The sequence below is a fragment of the Rhincodon typus genome, chromosome 4 (assembly GCF_021869965.1).
Source record: "Rhincodon typus isolate 14 chromosome 4, sRhiTyp1.1, whole genome shotgun sequence".
NCBI lineage: Eukaryota > Metazoa > Chordata > Chondrichthyes > Orectolobiformes > Rhincodontidae > Rhincodon > Rhincodon typus.
In genome coordinates, this window is record NC_063335.1 from 90,195,245 (window position 1) to 90,219,395 (window position 24,151).

Here is a 24,151-nt window from a genome sequence, read left to right on the forward strand (position 1 = left end):
ACGGGTTATTCCATCATTCTAAATTTCTAACTGACTCTTGATTTTCTGGGCCCAACTCTTATTTTGGCTGCAGACACAATATGTGTTTCCCTGGAGAACATGTAAGGTTATGTTACCAAAACAGTTGATACTTTATGGCTGTCAAGCCTCACAAGTGAGGGCAGTTTCCCATACTTGTGTCGGTAGATCTCCTACAAACCAGCTTTCTTATCTAGATAAAGGTTAGCGCCTGACCTGGGAGTGATAGTTTTGGAGTCTTCAAATTTCTCTATCTCAGCAACTTGTTTAGTTAGAAGTAGAGACAAGATTTCAATCTGGATAAATTGCTGAAGTAAAGCAGCTAGGATATGTTAATTAAGAGCAAAATACTGCAGAGCTGGAGATCTGAAAACAAAACGGAAAATGCTGGAGAAACTCAGCAAGTGTGGAAGCATCCAGAAAGAAACAGAATTAACAGAGTCAATTCTTCAAAACTGGATCTGTTCATAATTGTTTTAGGGATAAAACATATTTGTAAAATGCTCTTAACACACACCAAAGTGGTTGACTCTTAACTGTCCTCTAGAAATGCCCAAGTAAGTCTTACAATGTATCACCACATTCTCACATCAAGTGGGAAATAAATGCCATTGCAGTGATGTCTACATCTTGAGAATGATCTATTCAAAATGAGCTTTTCTCCTGAGATCTGGATTGGCTCTCGAATGCTCAATGGGACTAGCAAATGTGTCTGTCTAGGACACCTGAGTTTCACTCTTTAGTTTCAGATTGAATAGGATCCGTAGCTTAGACGTAACCCATTTTTGGCTCCTCCTGATATTTTGAGATGAAAACCAGATGGGGTGTTTAACAGACAGCTGACCAGATATTTGCTTGGTGGTAAAAATGATTGGTGGAACATGGAACGGTTTACAGAAATGCTAGAGGCAGAGACCATTGCAAGATCTTATAGAAATTGTGGAAATTGGAACGAGGGCTAGGTGAATCTCATTGACTATGAGATCCATGAAAGGGGTTGTTTATCTGGGCTAATCAGGGAGTCCTGGCTGACAGATATAAACAGGGGATTCAGAGAGTCTCCTCATTCTAGGGACTGGCTCTGAGCAAGCTAGTCAGAGTCCACGTTCTGTGCATGTGTAAATAAAAGGTGACTTGGTGACGGGATACCTGTCTTCTTGGACTTATTTCAGAAATCCATAGGAAAACATGAAGCAAATAAAGGTACAGGATTCAGGGAGAGCATGAGATAATGGAATTAGTTTTGGATTCTACTGGCAAACATCTGGAAAAAAACCTGACTAGTTGAAACGCTTCCAGTGCAGGGATTTTATTGTGTCTGTGGTTCATGTCTGAACAGAAGCATTAACGACTGTTGCAGTATAGAGGGCTTGACACTGACATGATACATGGTGTAAATTAATACCATTGTTATTTGTGTTTTAAAGAAATAATGTCAATAATGTATTTTTCTCCGCTAATTGAATAGGGCTAGGGGAATTGAGAGTGACGGGGCAATAGTTCACCATTTACTGGTTTTTATTTTCCTTCTTGATTTTGGAAATCATGGGTCTCAAAACAGGATTGCACTGTAGCTGTTTTAAGTACACGCAAGAAACCAATACTGTGGCCATCACATCTGTGCTCATTCTCTGTTGGAAGTACTGTCAGTCATACTAATCAGTAATTAGTTAGCTCAGCTGGCTGAAAGGCTGATTTGCAATACAGAGTGATGCAAATTCCTTCACTGGGTAAGGTTACCATGAAGGACTCTCCTTCTCAACCTCTCCTATCACCTGAAGTGTGGTGACCCTCAGGATAAACCACCACCAGTTGTCTCTCTCTATTGAGAGATTATGTGGTCCTCTGGGACTGTGATGATTGTTTTTTTACTTTGCATAGTGATTAGTAGATGTGTGCATGCCTAAAACTGGCAGTAAATGTGTGTAAATTAAGGGTTAATGCCCACTTCAAGCCTCCTTTGTGAAATATGTTGAGAGTGAGGTCAGCATGTAATTTCCTGGCTGTGGTCCATTTCTTTAGGACAGCCCAGTGAGCGATCTTACAGTCTGTAAAGGTTTTGTTGGAGGCTTTTGCCCAGAAGGAAGGTTTTAAGTTATTTCCTTACATTTTTGTGAAGCCAGCTGATCCTTTTGTGCCACACCCTTGTCCTAAATCTCACTGCTGTCACCATCAGGCTTGACAGCTATTCTGCCTGTAGGTCAATTTGCAGTGGTTTTGTCAGCAGCCAAATTAATCTCATACAATCATCACTCCCTCTTGCAAGCACCATCAGTGCTCCAGGCTGCGAGTTTTGTCACTTTTTGATTGCGTGTCTCTATCCTTTTCTGCAGGTCCAGAGTGAGATTAAAAAGGCATGGGCACGATGGACCTTAGCACTTGACTTCAAACGCAAAGCCCGTGGGGGGAGCACCAACTACAGCTATGGACCAATGGTGTCACACACCAACAACAGTATCAGCACCAATCTGACCACCCGAGCCCCACAAGCTGTCCACCTCAATAGCCGACTGGGCAGCGGACTATTGAATGGGCATCGGAACCTGCCAGGCTACGTTAAGAATGGCTCAGTCTCTGAGAACTCACCACCCTCATCTCTACCTGAGCAGAATGGCAAGGATGATGAGCACTGCAGGAGTTTGGGGGCTTCAGAGACCCACAAACCTTCGTTAGTTGTCGAGGAAGAGAGGGAAACTGTAATGTGATTGGGTGGCAGATGCATAGGGAGCATCCAATCTACACACAACAGAACTCCTCAACCATAAGACAATAGCAATGGATTGAATTATATTCCACTTGTTTCACTACACTGGTAAGAACAGAGTACTCCAACTGGAAAATACCTGAAATATGGACAGAGATTCAGGAAGACTTTATCCCCCAAAGATTGGTTGTATCATTGAATAGTGGTTTAGATTTTAGTCAAGCACTGTTCCTCAATGTCATCACAATTGCCAGTATTCAGTGGATAGATTCAAAATGGTGTTGGTGACATTTGTTGCTTCTGCATGGCCTGAATCTATCAGAGTAAATTCTCTCTGTCGTTTGCATGTCATCACCTGAGGGCCTATTCACCATGTTAAAGGAGCATCAACTGATAGATCATAAGGAATTGGTTATTCAACTTCCTTCCTTTTCTCATTATCATAGAATCCCTGCAGTGTGGAAACAGGCCATTTGGCCCAACTCGTCCATTCTGACTCTCCAAAGAGCATCCCACCCAGACCCACCTTCCTATCCTATCCCTGTAACCCTGCATTTCCCATGGCTAATCCACCTAACCTACACATTCCTGGGCACTATGGGCAATTTAGTATGGCCAAACCACCTAACCCGCACACCTTTGGACTGTGGGAGGAAATTGGAGCACCCGGAGGAAACCCACGCAGACACAGGTAGAATGTGCAAACCCCACACTGACAGTAGCCTGAGGCTGGATTTAAATCTGTGTCCCTGCGCAGTGAGGCAACAGTGCTAACCACTGAGCCACCATGCCTCATTCTAGAAATTGTATGCTGCCTTGAATGTGATGATATCTGATTAACTGTGTAATGCCATTTTTTTTGCAGAGGAGTCATCTTCATGTAGAAGGGCTACCAGATCTCAGAAAAGACAATCTGGAAAATGGTTTCAACAGAATCCTGTTTGGGGGCAATTTAAGTGTAACTCTTCCAATTTAAATAGATAGTCCTCATTGTTACAACAGTACGTAAAGAATGGTAGAATACCATCTGGGGAATGTATATGTCCTGGATATCTTGCACTGATACCCAGAGTGTTAATCTTTGGATCTTTTTCATTTTGAGAGGATAGAGAAAATAGTTTAGGAATAATAAGGTAATAAATGACCCAACAACCAATTTGAGTTCAGATTCATAGCAGCAGAAACTTGGAGAAAAGCTGATATTCATACTGTTGGCAAAAGCCCTACAGGCATTATCTGAAACATCATGGTCAATGCAGTGCCAATGTTCACAATTAGCTCTAATGCTTTGAGTAGCATGGTGAGCCCCTCAAGTAAGTAAGAAAACACTGAGAACTGCAACCTTTTCCATTGACTAGGCATTGATCTCCAACTGTTAAGTATCAAAGTTCACTAACTCCATGTCCACTGTTTATCCTTTGAACTTATTAGTGTGTATTCAAAACATGCTGATATATGGATGTTGTTTCTTGTTGAGTTTGTGATGTTCATGTTGTTTGGTTAAAAATTATGAGAAAAAAGGATAAATTATTATTTATTAAATTTTTTAACAAATGCAGAGCACAATTTGCATCTTTAGTGATTGTGGGAAAATAATAAACATGTCAATTGTTTCTACACTGATTGACAAGGAACAGTGAATTTTTTCCATTTTGGATTGATGTCCTTTTCTTACTATAAACTAAAGACTAAGGGATGGAAATCTGAGAGTTTGACTTACTGCTAACCCACTTGGAAAGATTATGCACTGATTTCATTATATGATCACAAGTTGACAATTATGGTTCACAAAGGCTTTTGAAGTCCAATGGTGGTGCACTGGTAATTTCATTTGGCTATTATCCCAGCAGCCCCTGGATAATTCTATGGGGGTGTGTGTTCAAATCCCACCACAGCAGCTGGTGAATATCAATATAACTTGGAATAAAAGCTGGGCTCAGCAACGGTGACCATTGATTGTAGTAAATATCCGTCTGGTTAACTAATGTCCTTTAGGGAAGGAAATCTTGATTGATTTTATTGTCACGTGTACTAAGATGCAGTGAAAAGCTTTGTTTATGAACAGTACAGGCAGATCACAGCAAGCAAAGGATTTACAGATCAAAAAGATTAGAGGCAAACAGGTTACATTGCACGGTACATTATTTGAGGCTAGAGTCCGTTCAACAGTCTGATAACGGTCGGAAAGAAGCTGTTCCTGAACCTGTTTGTGTGTGTGTTCATACTTCTGTATCTTCTGCCTGATGGAAGAGACTGTAGGAGATCATTACTACAGTGCAGTGGGTCTTTGATGATGTTGGCTGCCTTTCTGTGGCAGTGGGCCGTATAAATAGAGTATGTGGATGGAAGGTTGGCTTCTGTGATGGTCCTGGGTGTGCATGCCCCCTTCTGTAGTTTCTTATGGTCCTGGGCAGAGCAGTTGCCGTACCAGGCCGTTATGCACCCGGACAGTATGCTTTCAATGGTGCATCTGTAGAAGTTGGTGAGGGACCTTATGAACATGCCAAATTTCCTGAGCCACCTGAGGCAGAGGAGGCGTTGTTGTGTCTCCTTGACTGTTGCATCTACGTGGGAAGTCCAGGACAGGTTGTCAGTTTATCGTCACTCTGAGAAATTTGATGCTTTTCACCCTCTCAACCTCAGTTCCGTTGATGTAGATGGGGGTGCGTTCTCCTCCTTTCTTTCTGAAGTCGATGATCAGTTCTTTAGCTTTGCTGACGTTGAGAGACAGATTGTTTTCATTGCACCACGTAACCAAGCCCTCTATCTCCCTTCTGTATTTTGACTCGTTGTTGTTAGATATCTGTCCCACTATGATGGTGTCATCAGCAAACTTGTAGATGGCGTTCGTTTGGAATTTGGCAACACAGTCGTGGGTGTATAATAGGGGGCTGAGGATGCATCCTTGGGGAGCTCCAGTATTGAGTGCTATTGTGGAGGAGGTGCAGTTACCTATCCTCACTGATTGTGGCCTGTGGGTCAGAAAGCTGAGGCTCCAAATGCAGAGGGCTCCAATTGCAGAGGGCGGAGCCGAGACCAAGATCACAGAGTTTTGAGATCAGTCTGGGGGGGATAATGGGGCTGTAGTCAACGAGGAGGAGTCTGATGTAGGTGTCTTTGTTGTCTAGATGTTCCAGCAATGAGTGCAGGGCTAGGGTTATATCATCTTCTGTGGACCTGTTACATTGGTAGGCAAACTGTAGGGGATTGAGGCAGGTTGGGAGACTGGAGTTGATGTGGGCTATGACCAGCCTCTCGAAGCACTTCATGATTATTGAAGTCAGAGCTGTTGGGCGGTAGTCATTAAGGCACATTTCATGTGTTTTCTTGGGTAAGGGGATGATGGTGGTCTTTTTGAAGCAGGTGGGGACTTCAGCTTGTAGGAGGGCCCGGTTGAAGATGCTGGTGAATACCTTCAGCAGTTGGCCTGCACAGGATCTGAGTGCTCAGCTGGGGACACCGTCCAGGCCCGTTGCTTTCGTTCGGTTGACTCCCAGGAAAACTGATCTGATTTCTGAAACGGTGACAGAGGGAACAGTGTGTTTGGGGCTGTTGGGGCAGGTGCCGCCACGCTGATGGTATTCTGCTTAAACCAAGCATAGAAAGCATTGAGTGTGTCAGGGAGGGATGTGTCATTGTCCGCTATCTTACACTGTTTCATTTTGTATCCCGTAATGTCATTTAAGCCTTGCCATAGACAGCGTAAGTCTGTTTGGTAGGCCATGTAACTTGGTCCGGCATTGCCTCTTGGCCTCCCTGATGGCTTTGCGGAAGTCATACCTGGATGTTCTGTATTGGTCTGGGTCACCCAGCTTGAATGCTGCACACCTGATCTTCAGTAGGGAGTGGACTTCCTGGTTCATCCAAGGTTTACGGTTGGGGAACACTTGGATTGACTTCTTTGGTACACAGTCCTCCATACATTTGCTGATGAAGTCTGTGACGGTGGTGGCGTTCTCATCTAGGTTTTCCGCTGAACACTTGATCATAGTCCAGTCCACCGAGTCCAAGCAGTCCTGGAGATAGTCTTCCGCTGTCTCGAACCAGCTTCGTTTTGTGATTGATTCTCCTGTTTCAGCTTCTGCTTGTAAGCTGGGAAGAGGAACACAGTGCTGTGGTCAGATTTTCCGAAGTGTGGGCGGGGGATTGAGTGGTAGGTGACTTTGATGGTTGTGTAGCAGTGATCCAGAATGTTCGGTCCCCTGATGGGGCAGGAGATGTGTTGGTGGTAGTTTTGCATCACCTGCTTGAGGTTGGCTTGGTTGAAGTGGCCGGCCATAATGAATAGGGCCTCAGGGAATTTTATCTCGAGAGTGTTTGTAGTGGTGTAAATCTCATCTAGGGCATTCTTCACATCTGCATGGGGTGGTATGTACACTGCTGTCAGGATGGTGGAGTGAACTCTTGTGGTAGGTAGTAGGGACGGCATTTCACTGTAAGGTATTCTAGGTCCGGGGAGCAGTGGCTCGCCAGTGTCGCTATGTCTGAGCACCAGAAGTGTTGATCAGGAAGCATCTTCCCTGCACTTCCAGGCCTACACGTGACTCCGGACTCATGTGGTTGCCTTCTGACTGCACTCTGAAGTGCACTAGCAAAATGTTCAACTGGGGCTGCTCGACAAATATTGTCCTTGTCAGTGATGTTCATTTCCAATGGAAAAAAAAAACGGGCAGTGAAATCGCGCATTGAAATTCCAACATTACAAAACATGAAACCATATTTAATAAATCTGATAATTTTTGAATGCGTCATAGAGAAAAAAAATCTTGGTTTGTTCATGTCCTTCAGGAAAGAGAACTTATCACCCCCAACTGTTTTGGGCCTCCACATTCTACTCTATACTGTCGACTATTAATGCACCCTGAAATGACCTGGAAAACTATAGCATGCATACACAAGACCCCACCATCTTTTCAAGGCATCTAGATATTGACACTATTGTCCTAATCCTGGGAATCTGTGAATTTCCAAGTATGCTTTTGGATGTCCTATGCTTAGTCCATCAAAACTTAATTGAGCACATTTATAACCAGCTATACAATCTAGAACTATTTCATATAGATTTTGTATTTGGATGAATTTTGTGCTTTGAGGAGTCTGAGCGTCTCTTAAATGTTTCACTGATGTTCACATTCTTTGTTCTAACTAGCATTCACTGCATTGGGTGAGCCTCTGGTCTTGATTTTCACCATGATAGAAAATGGTTCAACTGAGCTAAATAATGTAAGAGCCAATGGCATTAAGGGCAAGTAGTGACATGGATTGAGGATTGGCTGACTGCAGAAGGCAGAGACTGGGGACAAAGGGGTCTTTTTCAGGATGGCAGCTGGTGGCCAGTGTAGTTCCACAGGGTCAGTATTGGGACCACCACTATTCACGTTATATGTTAACAATCTGGATGAAGGTTCTGAGGGCATTGTTGCTGAGTTTGCAGATGACCTAAATATAGGTGGGGGAGGCTGCTGAAGGACATGGACATGCTAGGTGAGTGGACAAATAATTAACAGCTGGAATACGATGTGGAAAAGTACAAGATTATACACTTTGACAGAAAGAATAGAGGCATTGACTATTTTCCAAATGGGAAAAGGTTTCAGAAATATGAAGCACAAAGGAATTTGGGATCCTAGTTCAGGATTATGTTAAGGTTAACGTACAGGTTCAGTTGGTGGTTATGAAGGCAAATGCCGTGTTGGTATCCATTTCAAGAAGGCTAGAAAACAGTGGCCAAGATGTGCTGCTGGGGCTGAATAAGGTTCTGGCCAGACTACATTTGAAACATTGTGAGCAGTTTTAGGCTCCATATCTAAGGAAAGATTTGCTGGCATTTTGAGGGTGTCCAGAGGAGGATAATAAGAATGATACCAGGGATGAAGGGCTTGTCATATGAGGAGCGGTTGAGGACTTTGGATCTGTATTCCATAGAATTTAAAAGGATGAGATGGGATTTGATTGAAACCTACAGAATACTGAAGCACCCACATAGGGTGACATGGAGAAGATGTTTCCACTAATAGGAGAGACTAGGACCCAGAGGCTCACCCTCAGGCTGAAGGGACAATCCTTTGGAACTGAGATGAGGAGGAATTTCTTCAGCCAGAAGGTGGTGAATCTATGGACCTCATTGCTGCAGAGGGCTGTGGAGATCAAGTCATTGAGTGAATTTAGATAGATACTTGATTTGTAAGGGAATCAAGGATTACAGGAAGAAAGTAGGAGAGCGGAGTTGAGAAATGAATCAGTCATGATCGAATGGCAGAGCAGACTTGATGGGCTGAATGGTCTAGTTATGCTCCTATATCCTATGGGGTTATGGCTTTAAGATCATGACGAAAAACCGGAAGAAATCAAGAATCCCAAAACCCACCTGTGAAACTAGCACTTTATCATTTTTGCGGAGGCAGATTTGGAGGCTGTCTGTCATTTACACACACAGTTCCCAGAGGCAGCTGGCCATTTAAATGACCAGCTACTCCACTGAAATCATATTTTTGAGTTCCCAGTCACCTTTGGTGCAAAAAGTGGGGTATATGTGAACCTTTGGGGGTGTCAGGTGCCCTTTGAAACTGTTAAATGTGAAGAAGATTGTGTGTGTGTAAAAATTGCATCAACCCCTTAGAACTGATCAACTTGCCAAGGCCTGTCAAGAAGTATAAACAAGTGTTGACCTGTCAAGAGGCACTATCAAGTGTTAAACTATGTAGTTATGAATGAACTCCATTTTCAACAGAGTGTAGTCTGAAATATAAATACCCCAAATCCCCATTAACCACAAGGGATAGGGTATAGACTTCCTGCGGATAACAAAAAAAATGAATAATGTTCCTATGTAATACTCCTATATGCCAGAAAAGACCATCCAATCAGACTGTGTGAGTCAACAGGAAGTAAAGGGTTCTTCTCCAGACAGCCAGTGCATTTACAACCGCACTCGTCCTTTGGGTGTATGTCTCTTCTTGTAAAAAAAAACACGTTTATTTAAAAGTTTAATATGTCCATCAGGGCCATTGTCAAAAGTCAAAGCAAGGATAAACAGACTCTGCAAAGAGAAACATACACACACATCTCATCAATGCATGTATGTAAGTTTGTTTTTAAGAGTATTGCTTAGACACTATTTACAACACATTCAGATTATTAACTTTCTCTGGTCTTATAATTTAGATGGACCTTTGCTAATATATTTGAAAAGACATCCTTGAACCAAAAAGCTTTGAGAATCAATCATGCCAATTCATTCACCAGTTACTATACTATTGACACCAGCCTAGACCTCAATCACTGCATTGAGTGACTGTCTACAAAGAGCTGGTATTTATTTGCTGCAGTTTAAAGTAATACTCTGGATTTACTTTATATGGTCATAGTATCAATTTGTATTAATGCAAGAGTGTCTTTTTGTAAAGGAACTTGATTATACAAGCATGAAAGCAACATGTCATTGAGACAGCTTGAGACAGAATGTGCATTTGGGAATTTGGCGATTGAGAGAATTTTCAGAGATAACCTCTTTTGAAAATCTTGTGTTCAGCATTTAACTACAAATTACTACTGAAGTTAATTCTTGTTTCAACCTTAGTTGAACATGAATAGTTAATTAGGTAACGAGTTAGAAATGGTTTCTGTAGCCTCATCTCTCTAGAACTTCAACTAATATGTTACAGTTGTTCTTCCTAAGTGGGTGAAGCAAATAAGCACAAAAATAGAAGTTTGGAACTGAGAGCAGCTAGAAAATGAGCTTAGGCAATTGGTGAATGAAAGAATACAATGCAGTGTGGAGGAGGTGTTGTTCTGATCCTTTACACAAAGGGAGTGGGCTGAGAGAAGGAGCTGTAGCCCAGCAGTGGGATATAAGAGTTGAATCCTGGGATTACTTATGTAAGGGTTGATCGATGAGTTCTTTCTCCCAGAATGGGGACAGTAGTTTTAAAATGCTACTAAGATATTGTACTATTGAACTTAACTAGTCAACTACTTGATATAGTATTATTAAATGTTATTTTTAAACTTAATGAATTAATAAAAGATATTAAAGGTGTAGGATGATGTGTTGCAGCTGAAGAATGTGGGAAGTGGTGAACACTAATGTGATTCATGTCTGCTTTTTGTTTGCAACTTGAGGAACTTTATCTTGAAGTTGATGAGCTGGAATCTGAACTTTGGATGCTGTGATGTATCAGGGAGGGGTAAAGTTACCTGATAAAAACCAAAAGAACTGCGGATGCTGTAAATCAGGAACAAAAACAAAGTTGCTGGAAAAGCTCAGCAGGTCTGGCAGCATCTGTGGAGGAGAAAACAGAGTTAACATTTCGGGTCTGGTGACCCTTCCTCGGAACGTTACCTGGATATTTTGTTTCGGGAGGCAGGCACAATTCTTGAGCTAGGCACTTATGATTTTTTCTACGATTAGTGACAAGAGGGCATAGCTGTAAGGCAAGTATGGTGATGCAAAACGTGGCACTGGAGGAGACACATCTTTTGTAATTGTTCAATACATCTGGGCTTCTCGCATCTTGTGTGATTGAGAGCAGACACTGCTGGGAGGATGGATACACAGACCATGCAACCAATAGAATCCAATGAATTGGATGCAGTTAAAAGCAATGTAGGTGTAATAAGGAACTGTGTAGTTAAGGAGACAGATATGGGACTCTACAACTGAGAATGTGAGTCCTGGATGCTGTATTGCCTACAGTGTGCCAAGGTTAAGGACATCCCGAGGGGCCTGAAAATTGGAGTGAGGGGGGGAAGGATCTAGTTATTGCAGTTCTTGCTCATATCAATGATATATGGAGGATTAAAAAACTGATTTCTAGAATGAAGAGACTGATGTATGATGAGAGATTGGATCGATTATGACTACATTCACTGGAGTTTATAAGAATGAGGGGAGTTCTCACTGAAAAATTATAAAATTCTAACAGGACTAGATAGGTTAAACACAGAAAGGATATTCTCAATGACCAGGGAGTACAGAACCAGGGGTTATGGCCTAAAGGTATGTGGCAGGCCATTTAGAAGTGACATGAGGAGAATTTGAGATTGGTGATCCTGTGGAGTTTTTTGCCACAGAAAGTGGTTGAAGTCAAAGCATTGAATATTTTCAAGAAGGATTTAGATTCAGTTACTTGGGCTGACGGGTTCAATGGGTATGGGGAGAATGCAGGAACAGGAAACTGAGCTGGGTAATCAGCCAAGATCATGCTGAATGGAAAGCAGGCTTGAAGGGTCAAACAGCCTACTCCGGTTCCTTTTTTTAATGTTTCTATGTTAAGATTTCTGATGAGAGAATATGAGCATCTAGGGATTGAACTGAAAAGCAAAACCACAAAGGTAAAATTCTTTTGGCTGCTACTTGAGCTAAGAGCAAATTGACAAACATAAATAAGATGAGAGAGCTGAATTCTCTACTCCAAGACTGAAATGAGAGAAACCAATGTTTGGTTCATGGTGCTCTGGCTGGCGTACTTGGAAAAGAGGGAGCTGCACGTTGGCATGGACATCACCTGAAGTGTACTGCAACCAATATTCTGGAGAGACCATAGAACATGGGAGAAGTAATAGACCATTTGGCCCATCAAGTTTGCACTTCTATTTATTGAGATCATGGCTGAAATGATAATTCTGAACTCTACTTTCTAGCCTTATCCTAATTGCTCTTAACTCTTAAATATCTGTCCATCTCAGCCGTGAAAATGCTGAATGACCCAGATGTGAAGCTCTCTATGGTAATATATTTTACAGATTTGCCACCCTGTCAGAGAAAAATATCCCCCTCATCTCTGGTTAAGCTGGACAACTCCTTACTCTGTGATTATGCCCACTGATTCCCTCAAAGGGAAAAAGTCTCGCCATATCCATCTCGTTAAGCACTCTAAAAATCTTATATATTTCAGTAAGGTCATCTCTCATTCTTCAAAACTCCCATGAGGAAAAGCTCAACACATTTAATCTGTCCTCCTAAGGAAATCTTTACATACCCACAATCTACCTAGCAAACCTTCTCTGGTCTGTCTCCAGTGCTAGTATATCTTTCCTTAGATAAGGGGACAAAAAATGTCCACAGTATTCCAGTTGTGCTCTGACCAGTGCCTTGTATAGTTTTAGTAAGACTTCCCTAATTTTACATTCCATTCCTTTTGGAATAAAGGCCAACCATTAATTTGCCTTCCTGATCACACACTGAACTTGGATGCCAACATTTTGTGATTCTTGTACAAGGATTCCCAAATCCCTCTGTGCTGCAGCTTTCTACAGTCTTTCTCCATTTAAATAATATTCAGCTCTTCTATTATTTCAGCCAAGGTGCATAACCTCACATTTTCTCACATTACATCCATCTGCCAGGTTTCTGCTCACTAAGTTAATCTGTCTATATCCACAAACATGGTGATAGTGCAGCCACTTACTAGTCAGAAGTTGCCACCCTGAAGCCTTGATCCTTATCCAACTCTCTCTCTCTTTTATTTGTTAGCCAATTTTCTATCCATGTTAATATTCTATTCCTAACACCATAGGTTCTTGTCTTAGTAAGTACTCTAATGTGTGATACCCTATCAAAGAGCTTTTGGAAATCCAAATACATCCACTTCTTTCCCTTTATCTATCCTGTGTGTCCTTAAACGCGTCTAGTAAATTTGTCAGCCATGTTTTCCCCTTCATGAAGCCATGCTGACTCTGCTTGATTATTTTATATATTCCTAAATACTATTACATCCTTTATCATCAATTCAGGTTATATAAGTATGACTTATATGAGGTTGTTAAATGTTGGGAGGAGAACTTGTGGAGTAGAAGGCAGGACATTAGAATTTGGTGTTTGTAAAATGTTGGTGGAATGATATGGAGAAAGTTGTATGTGGTCCCTTTAAAAGATGATGTGCTTTTTCTATGGTTAGAGATTCAAAAAGGCTGTCTGAGGGTTTGCAGTACACAGAGCACCTGAATTGAAACATTTGTATCAAAAGGCTAAAGTGTTAGCAGGCAAAGTAGCATTTTTGCCATGACAACAGGTCTTTAAATTTAGCCATTTAATTTAAACCAGGCCCTGAGTTACTAAAAACCAATTAAATTTAAATCTGATGTTTTTGTCAACATAGAAGCAATCCTATTGCAAGAAATTGATATGTCATCTGAGGAATAAAAGATGAGGGCATTTGGAAAATTGGGAGAGAGCCAACTGTCATCTGCCAAGAGAACAGCTTAGGCTCTAAAAGAAAGAACCATTGGCTCTCACAGAATTCTCTAAGCCTTAGAGTAAGCTCCATCTAAATTAAAGTTACCTACAGCACACTTAGTTAGTGTTCCTCAAAAAAGAATTCAATGGAGAAGACGTTCCTGACAGAAGGATTCACCGAAAAGGCATTTCTGACAGAAGAATTTGTCGAAGAAGACGCAGAACGTTCCAGAAGACGTAACCTGTCTGTAATTTTGAGAGACTAAATTCTAATCCTTTTTGAAATTTTATCTTATATAAGTAGGATTTGTATTTATTGGCACAGCATACTATTAGAATCTTGCTTTATTCAGGAATATTTAGTAGTTAAAAGGGGTTTATTCGGTTTGTTGATAGGTTAGTTAATTTGTTCACTGATCAAGATAGATAAATAAATTGTTACTAGATGATTACAAAGAGAGTGTCAGTTTTTTTAAATTTAACCATTCCTTTATAATAGACTGGGGCTCTTTTAATAGATTACAGGGTGAGGTGCGTCTCCCTAGGTGTTTTGGTTTGCGTTCCTTTATTCATTCGTGGGATGAGGGCATCGCTGGCTAGGCAGCATTTATTGCCCAGAGGGCAGTTAAGAAGCAACCACATTGCTGTAGATCTGGAGTCACATGTAGGCCAGACCAGGTAAGGATGGCAGTTTCGTTCCCTAAAGAACATTAGTGAACCAATTGGGTTTTTCCCAACAATTGACAATGGATTCATGGTCATCATTAGATTCTTAATTCCAGATATTTATTAACTCAAACTCTACCATCTGCTGTGGCGGGATTTGAACCCCGGTCCCAAAAATATTATCTGGGTCTCTGGATTTGACAGCCTAGCAATAGAACTACTAGGCCATTGCCACTCCTGAGTTATTGGGGTGTTGGGGGGAGAGGTTGACCTCGGTCTTATAACAGATTGGGAGCTCAGGTCCAGGACCTGGACAGCCCGGGTCTGGGATCTGGACAGTTTGGGTCGGGGGTTTGGACAGGTTGTGACAGATTGGGTCTGACATTTGAGCGCATTTGAATGGATCTGAATGGATTTGGATGGATCTGGACAGATTTGGACAAGTTCAGGGTACAGAAGGTCCCAGCAGATTTAAACAGACTTGGGGATTAGTGTCCAAGATCTTTAAATAAAACTTAAGTGAGAAGTGGAAAATCTGTTCAATTTCGATTGTTTGTTGTCAGTGCAATCAAAAGTGGGGAAATGGCTCTTAACATTGCTAAAGAGATTCTGGGGGTCGAAGATGCTTCCCAAATTTGCCAAGAATGTTTAGAAAGACAGAAAAAGGAGAAACTTTTCGAATTAGTGGACAGATTAGAATTAGGTTGAATTAGGGATAAGACGAAAGCTGAAATTGTAATGGAGTTAGTCAGGCATTTAAGTATATCAGAGAAACAGTTAAATGCAGTGGAGATAGAAAAAAATTAAATTGCAAATAAGCCAATTGGAGTTCTTAAAAGTCTGGAGTTAGAGAAAGAAAGGGAACTGAAACAGTTTGAATTAAGGTTAAAAGCAGAGGATAAAGAAAAGGCAAGAGAAAAAGAAAGGCTAGCCAGGGCAGAAGACAGAGAAAGGGAAAGAATGTCCAAGGTGGAAAAAGTGAAGCAGCTTGAACATGAAAAAGAAAAAAAGAGAGAGTTTGAACATCGGAAATTGAAAATCAGACAGGAAAGTCAATTTAAAAGGATGGAGATGATGGTGGAAGGCAGGCTTAGAGTGGGGGTGGCTGACAATGAGCAGAACCATTGTAGCCAAAGACCTGGTAGGGATATATACAAATATGTCAAAGCATTACCAGAATTTGATGAAAAAGATGTAGAAGGCTTTTTCATTTCCTTTGAGAAAGTGGTTAAAAAGATGAACTGGCTATGTGGGTAATGTTAATTCAGACCAAGTTAGTAGGCAGGGCTAGTGAGGTGTTTGCAGCACTGTCAGAGGAGGTGTCAGGCGGATATGAAGGAGTAAAACAGGCTGTATTGCATGTCTATGAATTGTATCAAAAGCATATAGACAACAGTTCAGAAATGTAAGAAAGGAACCACGTCAGACTTATACCGAGTTTGAAAGAATTAAACAGAGCAACTTCGATAGATGGGTGACAGCATTAAAGATAGAGAAGACATATGAGGATCTTAGAGATATTATTCTGCTGGAGGAATTTAAAATCTCCCTTCCAGAAGTGATAAGAAATCATGTTGAGGAACAGCAAGATAAAACAGTGAGAAGAGCTGCAGAGTTGGCGGATGAATATGTATCAGTGCATAAATCAAAATCTAACTTCTGACAGTAATTTCATTCTTTGAGGAATGGAAATTGGGAAAGAGGGAGATCGTTCAATGAAAAATAAAAAGTAGATCACACTGGGAACAGTTTACCACATGTGAAAGAAAGAAACCCAAGAGGGTGGAAAAGAGGTGAAAGACCTCAGGTGTTTTCACTGCAATAAGGTGGGACACACAAAGTCACAGTGCTAGTGGTTTAGGAAAGGCAATGGGAAAAAGGATGCGGTAAAAGAGGATAAACCAGTGGGATTGGTTGTGGTAGTGAAGGAAATCCCAGGAAAAGTCGAGGAGTTGCAGGAGAGTGCACAGCCTAGTCACGGGCTGGATAGTAACATAGTTCCTGATCTTTTCAAAGACTTCACCTGTGTGGGTAAGGTTTACCAGATAGAACGGGGGAGTAGGTAAAGAAGTTAACATATTTAGAGATATGGGAGCTGGTTATTCTCTAATAGTAAGAGATGAAAATATTTGCACTCCTTCTGAATTGTTGCCCGAGATAGCGATAATCTGTGGAATAAATGGAGAGAGAATTAGTGTTCCCTTGTGTAAGACAAGGCTAGAAAGCCCAAACAAGACTGGGGAAGTGATAGTGGGAGTGATTGAAAGATTGGCTACTCCAGGAATACAGTTTGTTCTTGGAAACTATATAGCTGGATCACAGGTGGAGTGATCTCCATTGTAGTGGAGAGGCTGAAAGAAAATCAGGGAACTGAGGAGCTAAAAGGAAAATACCCTGGAACTTTTCCAGACTGTGTGGTGAAAGGCTAAAATAAGAAGGGAAAACAACAGAGAAAAATGAAGGAGTTGACGTCCAGTTAGCTGACACCCTGTTTGATAAAATGGTAAAGGAAAATCCTAAGCAGGTAGAGGATCAGGCAGAGGTGTTTAGTTCTGAAAGATTAATGGACCTATAACAAAAAGATGAGACGATAAAGGATTTATATCAGAAAGCCGACTCAGAAAAGGAGTCAGATTGTATTCCAGAATGCAATTACCATAAAGATACAATCTTAAGGTGGAAATGGAGACCTTGGCAGGTTATTGCAGATGAGAAATGCACAGAAGTTCACCAGACTGTGTTGCTAGTAGAATACAGACAGGACTTATTGCGGGTAGCACATTAATTATCTGTAGGAGGTCATCTAGCACTGAGGAAGACTCAGGCTAAGTTACAGAAGCATTTTTATTGGCCTGGATTATATAAAGATGTGGATGAATATTGCCGTATCTGTCATATGTGTCAGCTGGTAGGAAAGCCGCAGGCAGTGATAAAACCAATGCCATTGATGCTGATTCGCGCATTTGAAGAAGTTTTTACACAGGTTATCATTAATTGTGTAGGTGCCCTCCCTCAAACCAAAAGTGGGAACCAGTATTTGCTAACCATAATGGATGTGTTTACCAGGTTTCCAGAGGCAATTCCGTTATGTAATGTCAACGCAAAAATGGTGGGGGAGGAGAGATAACACAGTGTGGAGCTGAAAGAACACAGCAAGCTAGGCAGCATCAGAGGAGCAGGAAAGTTGGCGTTTTGGGTTGGGACCCTTCTTCAGAATTTGTCGGAGAAGACACAGAACATTCTGGAAGATGTAACCTGGCTGTAATTTTGAGAGGCTAAATTCTAATTTTTTTCAAATTTTATCTTACATTAGTGGGATTTGTATTTAATGTAAAAGCATACCATTAGAATCTTGCTTTATTCAGGAATATTTAGTAGTTAGAAGGAATTTATTGAGTTTGTTGATAGTTTAGTGAATTTGTTCACTGATCAAAACAGGTAAATAAATTGTTACTTGTTGATTATAAAGAAAGTGTTAGGGGTTTACTTTTTAAATTAACCACTCCTTTACAACAGCCTGGGGCTCTTTTAACAGATTATAGGGCGAGGTGCACTTGTTTGGGTATTTCAGTTTGAGTTATCAGAGGGGGGTTGACCTCTGCGTTATAACATTAAAATATATGATAAGTAGTGAAAGGTTTACCTGAAGGGCAATTTGGAAAGTTGAAGAGAAAACACAAGGCATTAGTACAGGAGAAGGATACTGTTAGTGATAACCAGGAAGGGATAGAACGTGCAAACATAAATGTTCCCCAACAAAGAAGGTTATAGTAAAGAAAAACGTGAAAACAAAACAACAGAATTAAGGCTCATTATTTGAATGCTTGTAGTATAACTGATAACTGATAGTGTAAACTGGTTATGCACACAGAAATAAATGAGTATAACGTAATAGCTATTTTGAAAACCTGGTAGTAAAGTGACCAAGGTTGGGACCTGAATATTCAAGGGTATTTGACATTGCAGAGGACAGGAGGAAAAGAAGAACAAAATGTTAACTTTGTTAATTTAGGTCAGGTTAACACCATAATGAGAAATTGTCTTGATTCAGAAAATAGAGATGTGAAATCAGTATGGGCAATGGTAAGAAATAGCAAAGGAAACATGTCACTGCTGGGAGTGATAGATAGGCTCCATAATGGTAGCTACATTATATGGCAGAGCATCAAGAAAGAATGAGGACTTGCAAGAAAGCTACTACAATAGTCATGGTGACTTTACTCTTCACAGTGAACAAATCAAATTATTGAGAAGGATGAGTTAATTGAGTGTATTTGGGACAATATCTTAGAACAGTACCTTCTGAAAGGTAGCAGGCACCAGTTTATTCCAGACCTGGCAATATGAAAGGAAACAATATGTCTTGTAGCCTCACAGCAAGGAAACTCTTTGTCCTGAGATCATGGAATACACATTCCATTTTCCACAGGAGCTGAAATAGCAAACCAAGCAGGGCCTGGATGGTTGTCAGCATCTGTGCAGTCATTTGGAATAACTGGCTGCAATACTGCTTGTGGTCCATTTTGCCAGGGGATCCTGAATCTTCTTTCAGTGGCCTAGGAAATGGGTAGATCCCACTATGTCAGTGCTGTGAATGGAGTTTGCAACGTTTCCTTCTGAAAGAATGGGGGCAGCTCTGTCTGGGATGTGATCTTGCCACTGCTGCCACATGTCACTGCAAAGTTGAGTTGAATGTCACATGCATGCCACTGGCCCAGATACCTCAACAACTGTGTGAAGGAGTTACATATTCTGCTTGGTCTGATACTGCCACTATCTGCTGTTTCACTGTAGAAGAAAAGGGTTGAAAGTACTGATCTCCTGCCTTTTCCCCATATGCTTGCACACTATTTTAAATCAATGCCCTCCTGTTCATTTTGAAAACCGCTATCAGATCTCCTCTTGGCCTTCTTCTGTTTGAGGTGAATGGTCCTAACTTTGAGGCATAGAGTCATAGAGGTTTACAGCACAGAAAATGGCCATCTGGCCCATCGGGTCTTTGCTGGTTAAAAACAATTACCTAACCATTCTAATTCCATTTTCCAGCAGTTGGCCCACAGCCTTACATACCTTAGCCCAGCAAGTGCACATCTAAATACCTCTTAAATGTTATGAGGTTTTCTGCCTCTACCACTCTTATGGGCAGTGAGTTCCAGATTCCACCACCTCTGAGTGAAAACATTTCTTTCCTCACATCCCCTCTACGCCTCCTGTTCTTTTCCTTATTCTACATCCCCTGGTCATTGATCCTGCCACCACAGGGATAAGTTCCTTCCTGTCTACTCTCCATATGCTCCTTATAATCTTATGTATCCCTATCATGTCCCCCATCAGTCTCCTCTGCTCCAAGGAAAATAATCCCACTCTTTCTAATCTCTCTTCATAAGTAAAACTCTCCAGACCAGGCAACATCCTGATAAAACTCCTCTTCACCTTCTCCAATGCAACCATATCCCTCCTATAATGTGGATTCCAGAACTGCACAAAATAGTCTAGGTGTGCCTAACCAGTGTTTTATATAGCTCCAGCATAACCTCTCTGCTCTTAAACCCCATGCCTCAGCAAATAAAGGCGAGTATCCCATATGACAACTTAACTACTTTATCTACCTGTCCCGCTGCCTTAAGGAGCCAGTGGACACAAACACCAAGGTCCCTTTGACCCTTGGTATTTCCCAAGGTCCTACCATTTATCTCATATTCCCTTGTTTGTCCTTTTCTTCAATTCACCCTCATAACTGACGTTTCTCTTTCCTGGAACCATTCTTGTAATTGATTTGATTTGTGTACAGGACATAGTTGATCAATTTTTCACATTGCTAGTTAAATGCCAATGTTGTAGCTGCACTGGAACAGCTTGTTTACGGGTGCAGCAAATTCTGGAGCAAACATCTTCAGGATTATTGTCAGAATGCTGTCAGGGCCCATAGCCTCGGCACTATCCATTGCCACTTTTTGTTTCTTGACATTATATGGAGTGGATCAAATTGACTGAAGACTGGCATCAGTGATGCTAGGGACAACTGGAAGAGGCTGAGATAAATCATTCACTTGGCATTTCTAGCTAGAAGATTGTTACAAATGCATTCACTACTTGTGCTGTTTGGGACACAATCCTAATTGTAATTAATCCTAACCCTAACAGTAACCGTAAGGTTGGTGAACCTACAAATTAGGATTGCTTGTGTCCCAGACAGCAAAAGTAGTGAATGAATTTGTAACAATCTTCTAGCTGGAAGTGCAAAGTGAACGTTTTATCTAGAGTTAACCCTAACCTTATAATTAGGTAAATCTCATGCTATTCTTGGTGTGGCCATCTGCACTCTTCATTGAACCAGGATTAATCTCTGACTTAATGGTAATGGTAGGATGGTGGATATGCTGAGCCAGGAGATTGCAGATTGTATTGGAGTACAATTCTGTTGCTGACAGCCCACCGTGCCTCATAGTTGACCAGTCTTGAGTTATGAGATCTGTCCAAAGTTTATCTCATTTTGCACAGTGATAGTGCTACACAACACAATGGAGACTGTTCTCGTATGAGGAATGGACATTATTTCCACAGTGATTGTGTGGTGGTCACTCTTACTGATACTATCATGGAAGGTGAATTTGTTGCAGGAAGTTTAGTGAAAAAGAGGTCATATATATTTTTCTTTCCTCTTACTGGTTTCCTCACCACTTTCTACAGACCCAATCTAGCACCTGTGTCCTTTAGGACTCGACTTGCTTGAGCAGTAGTGACGGCACTGAGGCATCTTGGTAGTCATAGAGACATAGAGGTGTCTACAGTACAGAAAAAAGACTCTTTGGTCCATCTAGTTTGCCTTAGTCAAAAACAACCACCTAACTATTCTAATCACAATTGGCTGACAGCCTTCTATGTCTTGGCACGTTTATATTCTTCTTAAATGTTATGAGCATTCTAGATTCCTCTAGAATTCTTCCACAAAAAATTCCTCTCATTTCATCTAAAGCTCCTGCTATTTACCTTTAATCAATGCTCCCTGATCATTGATCCCTCCATCAAGGGAAATGTTCCTTCCTGTCTACCTTCAAAATGGTCCTCATAATTTCATACATTTCAAACATGCCCCCCCCCCCCCCCCTCATCCCCCCAGTGTCTCTTCTGTTCCAAGGAAAACAACTCCTGTTTGTCCAATCTCTCTTCATAACCAAGACACCCCAGCCGAGGCTACATCCTGGTAAATCTCCTCTGCACCCTCTCCAGTGTTAGCACATCCTCATCTAATGAGCATTCCAGAACTGCACACAACACTCTAGCTGTGGCCTAACCACCTTATCCATCTGTCCCACTACCTTAAGGGACCAGTAAACATACACACTAAAGCCCTTCTGATTCTAGGTACTTCCCAGGGTCCTACTGTTCATCATGCATTCCCTTGCCTTGTTTGTCCTGCCCGGGTGCATCAACTTATATTTATCTGGTTTGAGTTCCATTTGCCACTGATCAGCCCATCTGACCAGCCTGTCTATATCGTCCTGTAATTTAAGGCTATCTTGCTCACTATTTACCACCCCCAATTTTTAATTCATCTGCAATCTTACTGATCAGCACCTTGTATTTAGGTCTAAATATTTTTACATACCATAAACAGCACAGGCCTCAACACTGATCCGTGTGGAATCTCTGTGGATGTGGGCTTCCAGTCACAAAACATTCCTTGACAATCCCCTTCTGCTTCCTTCCACTCAGCCAATTCTAAATCCAATTAGCCAGATTTTCTTGGATCCCATGCACTCTTACCTGCACAATCAATCTCCAATGAGGGATCTTATGACAAGCCTTGCAGAAGCGCAAGCAAACTACATCGAATGCATTGCCCTCATCTAAACACCCTGTCATCTCTAGAAAAATTCTATTAACTTAGTCACACATGACCTTCCCTTAATAAAACCATGCTGACTGTCCTTGATTAATCCCTGCCTGTCTAAATATGGATTAGTTCTATCACTTACAATTGCTTCCAATAGTTTCCCCATCACTGAGGTTAGACTGACGGTCTGTAGTTTCCTATTTTATCCCTTCCTCCTTTCTTGAATAATGATACCACATTGCTCTCCTCCATTCCTCTGGCACCTCTCCTGTGACCAGAGACAAGTTGAAAATTGTAACATTTCTGCTATTTCTTGGGATAGATTTCATCCTAAATGGAGGTTTATGTACTTTAGCCCCTGCAAGGCAACTTGGAACCTCCTCACCGTCTCTGTGGACATTGAAGTCTGCACCCAGAGTACTTTCTGAACCCATGCCACTCTCAGTTCATTCTCCAGGTGGTATTCAAGATGGAGGATTACTGATTCATCAGTCAAGTGATGAATCCATTAGGGTGGACTGAGTCGGGAGCTGATGGTAGTGGTGGGGTTATGTGATAATCAGCAGGAGTTTTCCCTGTTCATACTTGACCAGTTACCATGAGACGTCAATGGGGTCTGGAGACAATGTTGAGGACTCCAAAGGCAATCCCTCCTGAAGGCTTTTTTTAAATTCAGTCTCAGGATGTAGCTGTCACTGGCTGGACCAACATTTATTGTCCATCCCTAATTGTCCAAATGACGATCTAGAGTCAACCACATTGCCAGGGTCTGGAGTCACAAGTAGGCCAGACCAGGTAAGGAAGGCAGTTTCTTACCCAAAAAGACATTAGTGATCGAGATTTTTTTCATGTTGACAATCAACGATTTCATTAGAATCTTAATTCCAGACTTTTTATTGAATTCAAATTCCACAACAGCCATGATCAGAAAATTATCTGGTTTTCTGGATTACTAGCCTAGTGACAGTCTAGGCCATCACTGCTCCTTTAAACTATATTACTGTTCCTTCAGAGTCAACGCATCAAATATGCAAAATTTGCTCCCTAACAGCACTATGTGGGGCACCAGCACTATTTGATTTATGGTGATTCAAGAAGGCAGCTCAACAACAATTTCTCAAGGGCTATTAGGAATCAGCAATAAATGGTAATCTTACCAGGGATGTTCACATCCGACAAGAGAGTAAAAAACATTTCCAGGGATGACACCATTCACCTTTCGTAAACAAACATTCAGTTCTTAATATAACAACTTAATTAAGTACTCATGCCTGAACAAGTGCCAAACATGTTCTATTACCATGGGAGGGAAAATTAGATTTGCACATTAGAGCAACATCAATTGTTCTTAATAATAAAGCAGTTTCTGAAGTCATTTCTCTGTATGTATATTGGCATTTTAATACTTGGGAAGTTCTGCTAAAAATGAATCAGTGCTGAGCTTGTTTGTGCAACGCAGCTTCACTGTGTGATCATGTGGATGTTCATCCATCTAGAATTATCCCACTCAGCAGTCCCAATGTTATCACATCCTGATTTTCTTTATCAGTCAAAGACATTTTTAAAATCAGGAACAAAAACAAATTTGCTGGAAAAGCTCAGCAGGTCTGGGAGCACCTGTGAAGGAAAAAACAGAGTTAACGTTTCGAGTCCGGTGACCCTTCTTCAGAACATTTTTAAAACCACTGATTATATGAAGAATTCCATGATTACAATCTAACAATTTTCCCTGTCTTGCCCATTTTTGCAA

General features: G+C 41.3%; 1 protein-coding gene across 1 annotated transcript in view; it reads left to right on the plus strand.

The window, feature by feature from the left end:
* pth1r (parathyroid hormone 1 receptor) overlaps nucleotides 1–2,995 on the plus strand; it is a 107,716-nt gene extending 104,721 nt beyond the window's left edge. Inside the window, exon 13 of the mRNA XM_048596029.1 lies at nucleotides 2,352–2,995. Coding sequence (XP_048451986.1) covers nucleotides 2,352–2,723 — 372 coding nt within the window. The 3' untranslated portion in view covers nucleotides 2,724–2,995. The remainder of the gene's footprint in view (nucleotides 1–2,351) is intronic.
* The last annotated feature ends 21,156 nt before the right edge of the window (nucleotides 2,996–24,151 follow it).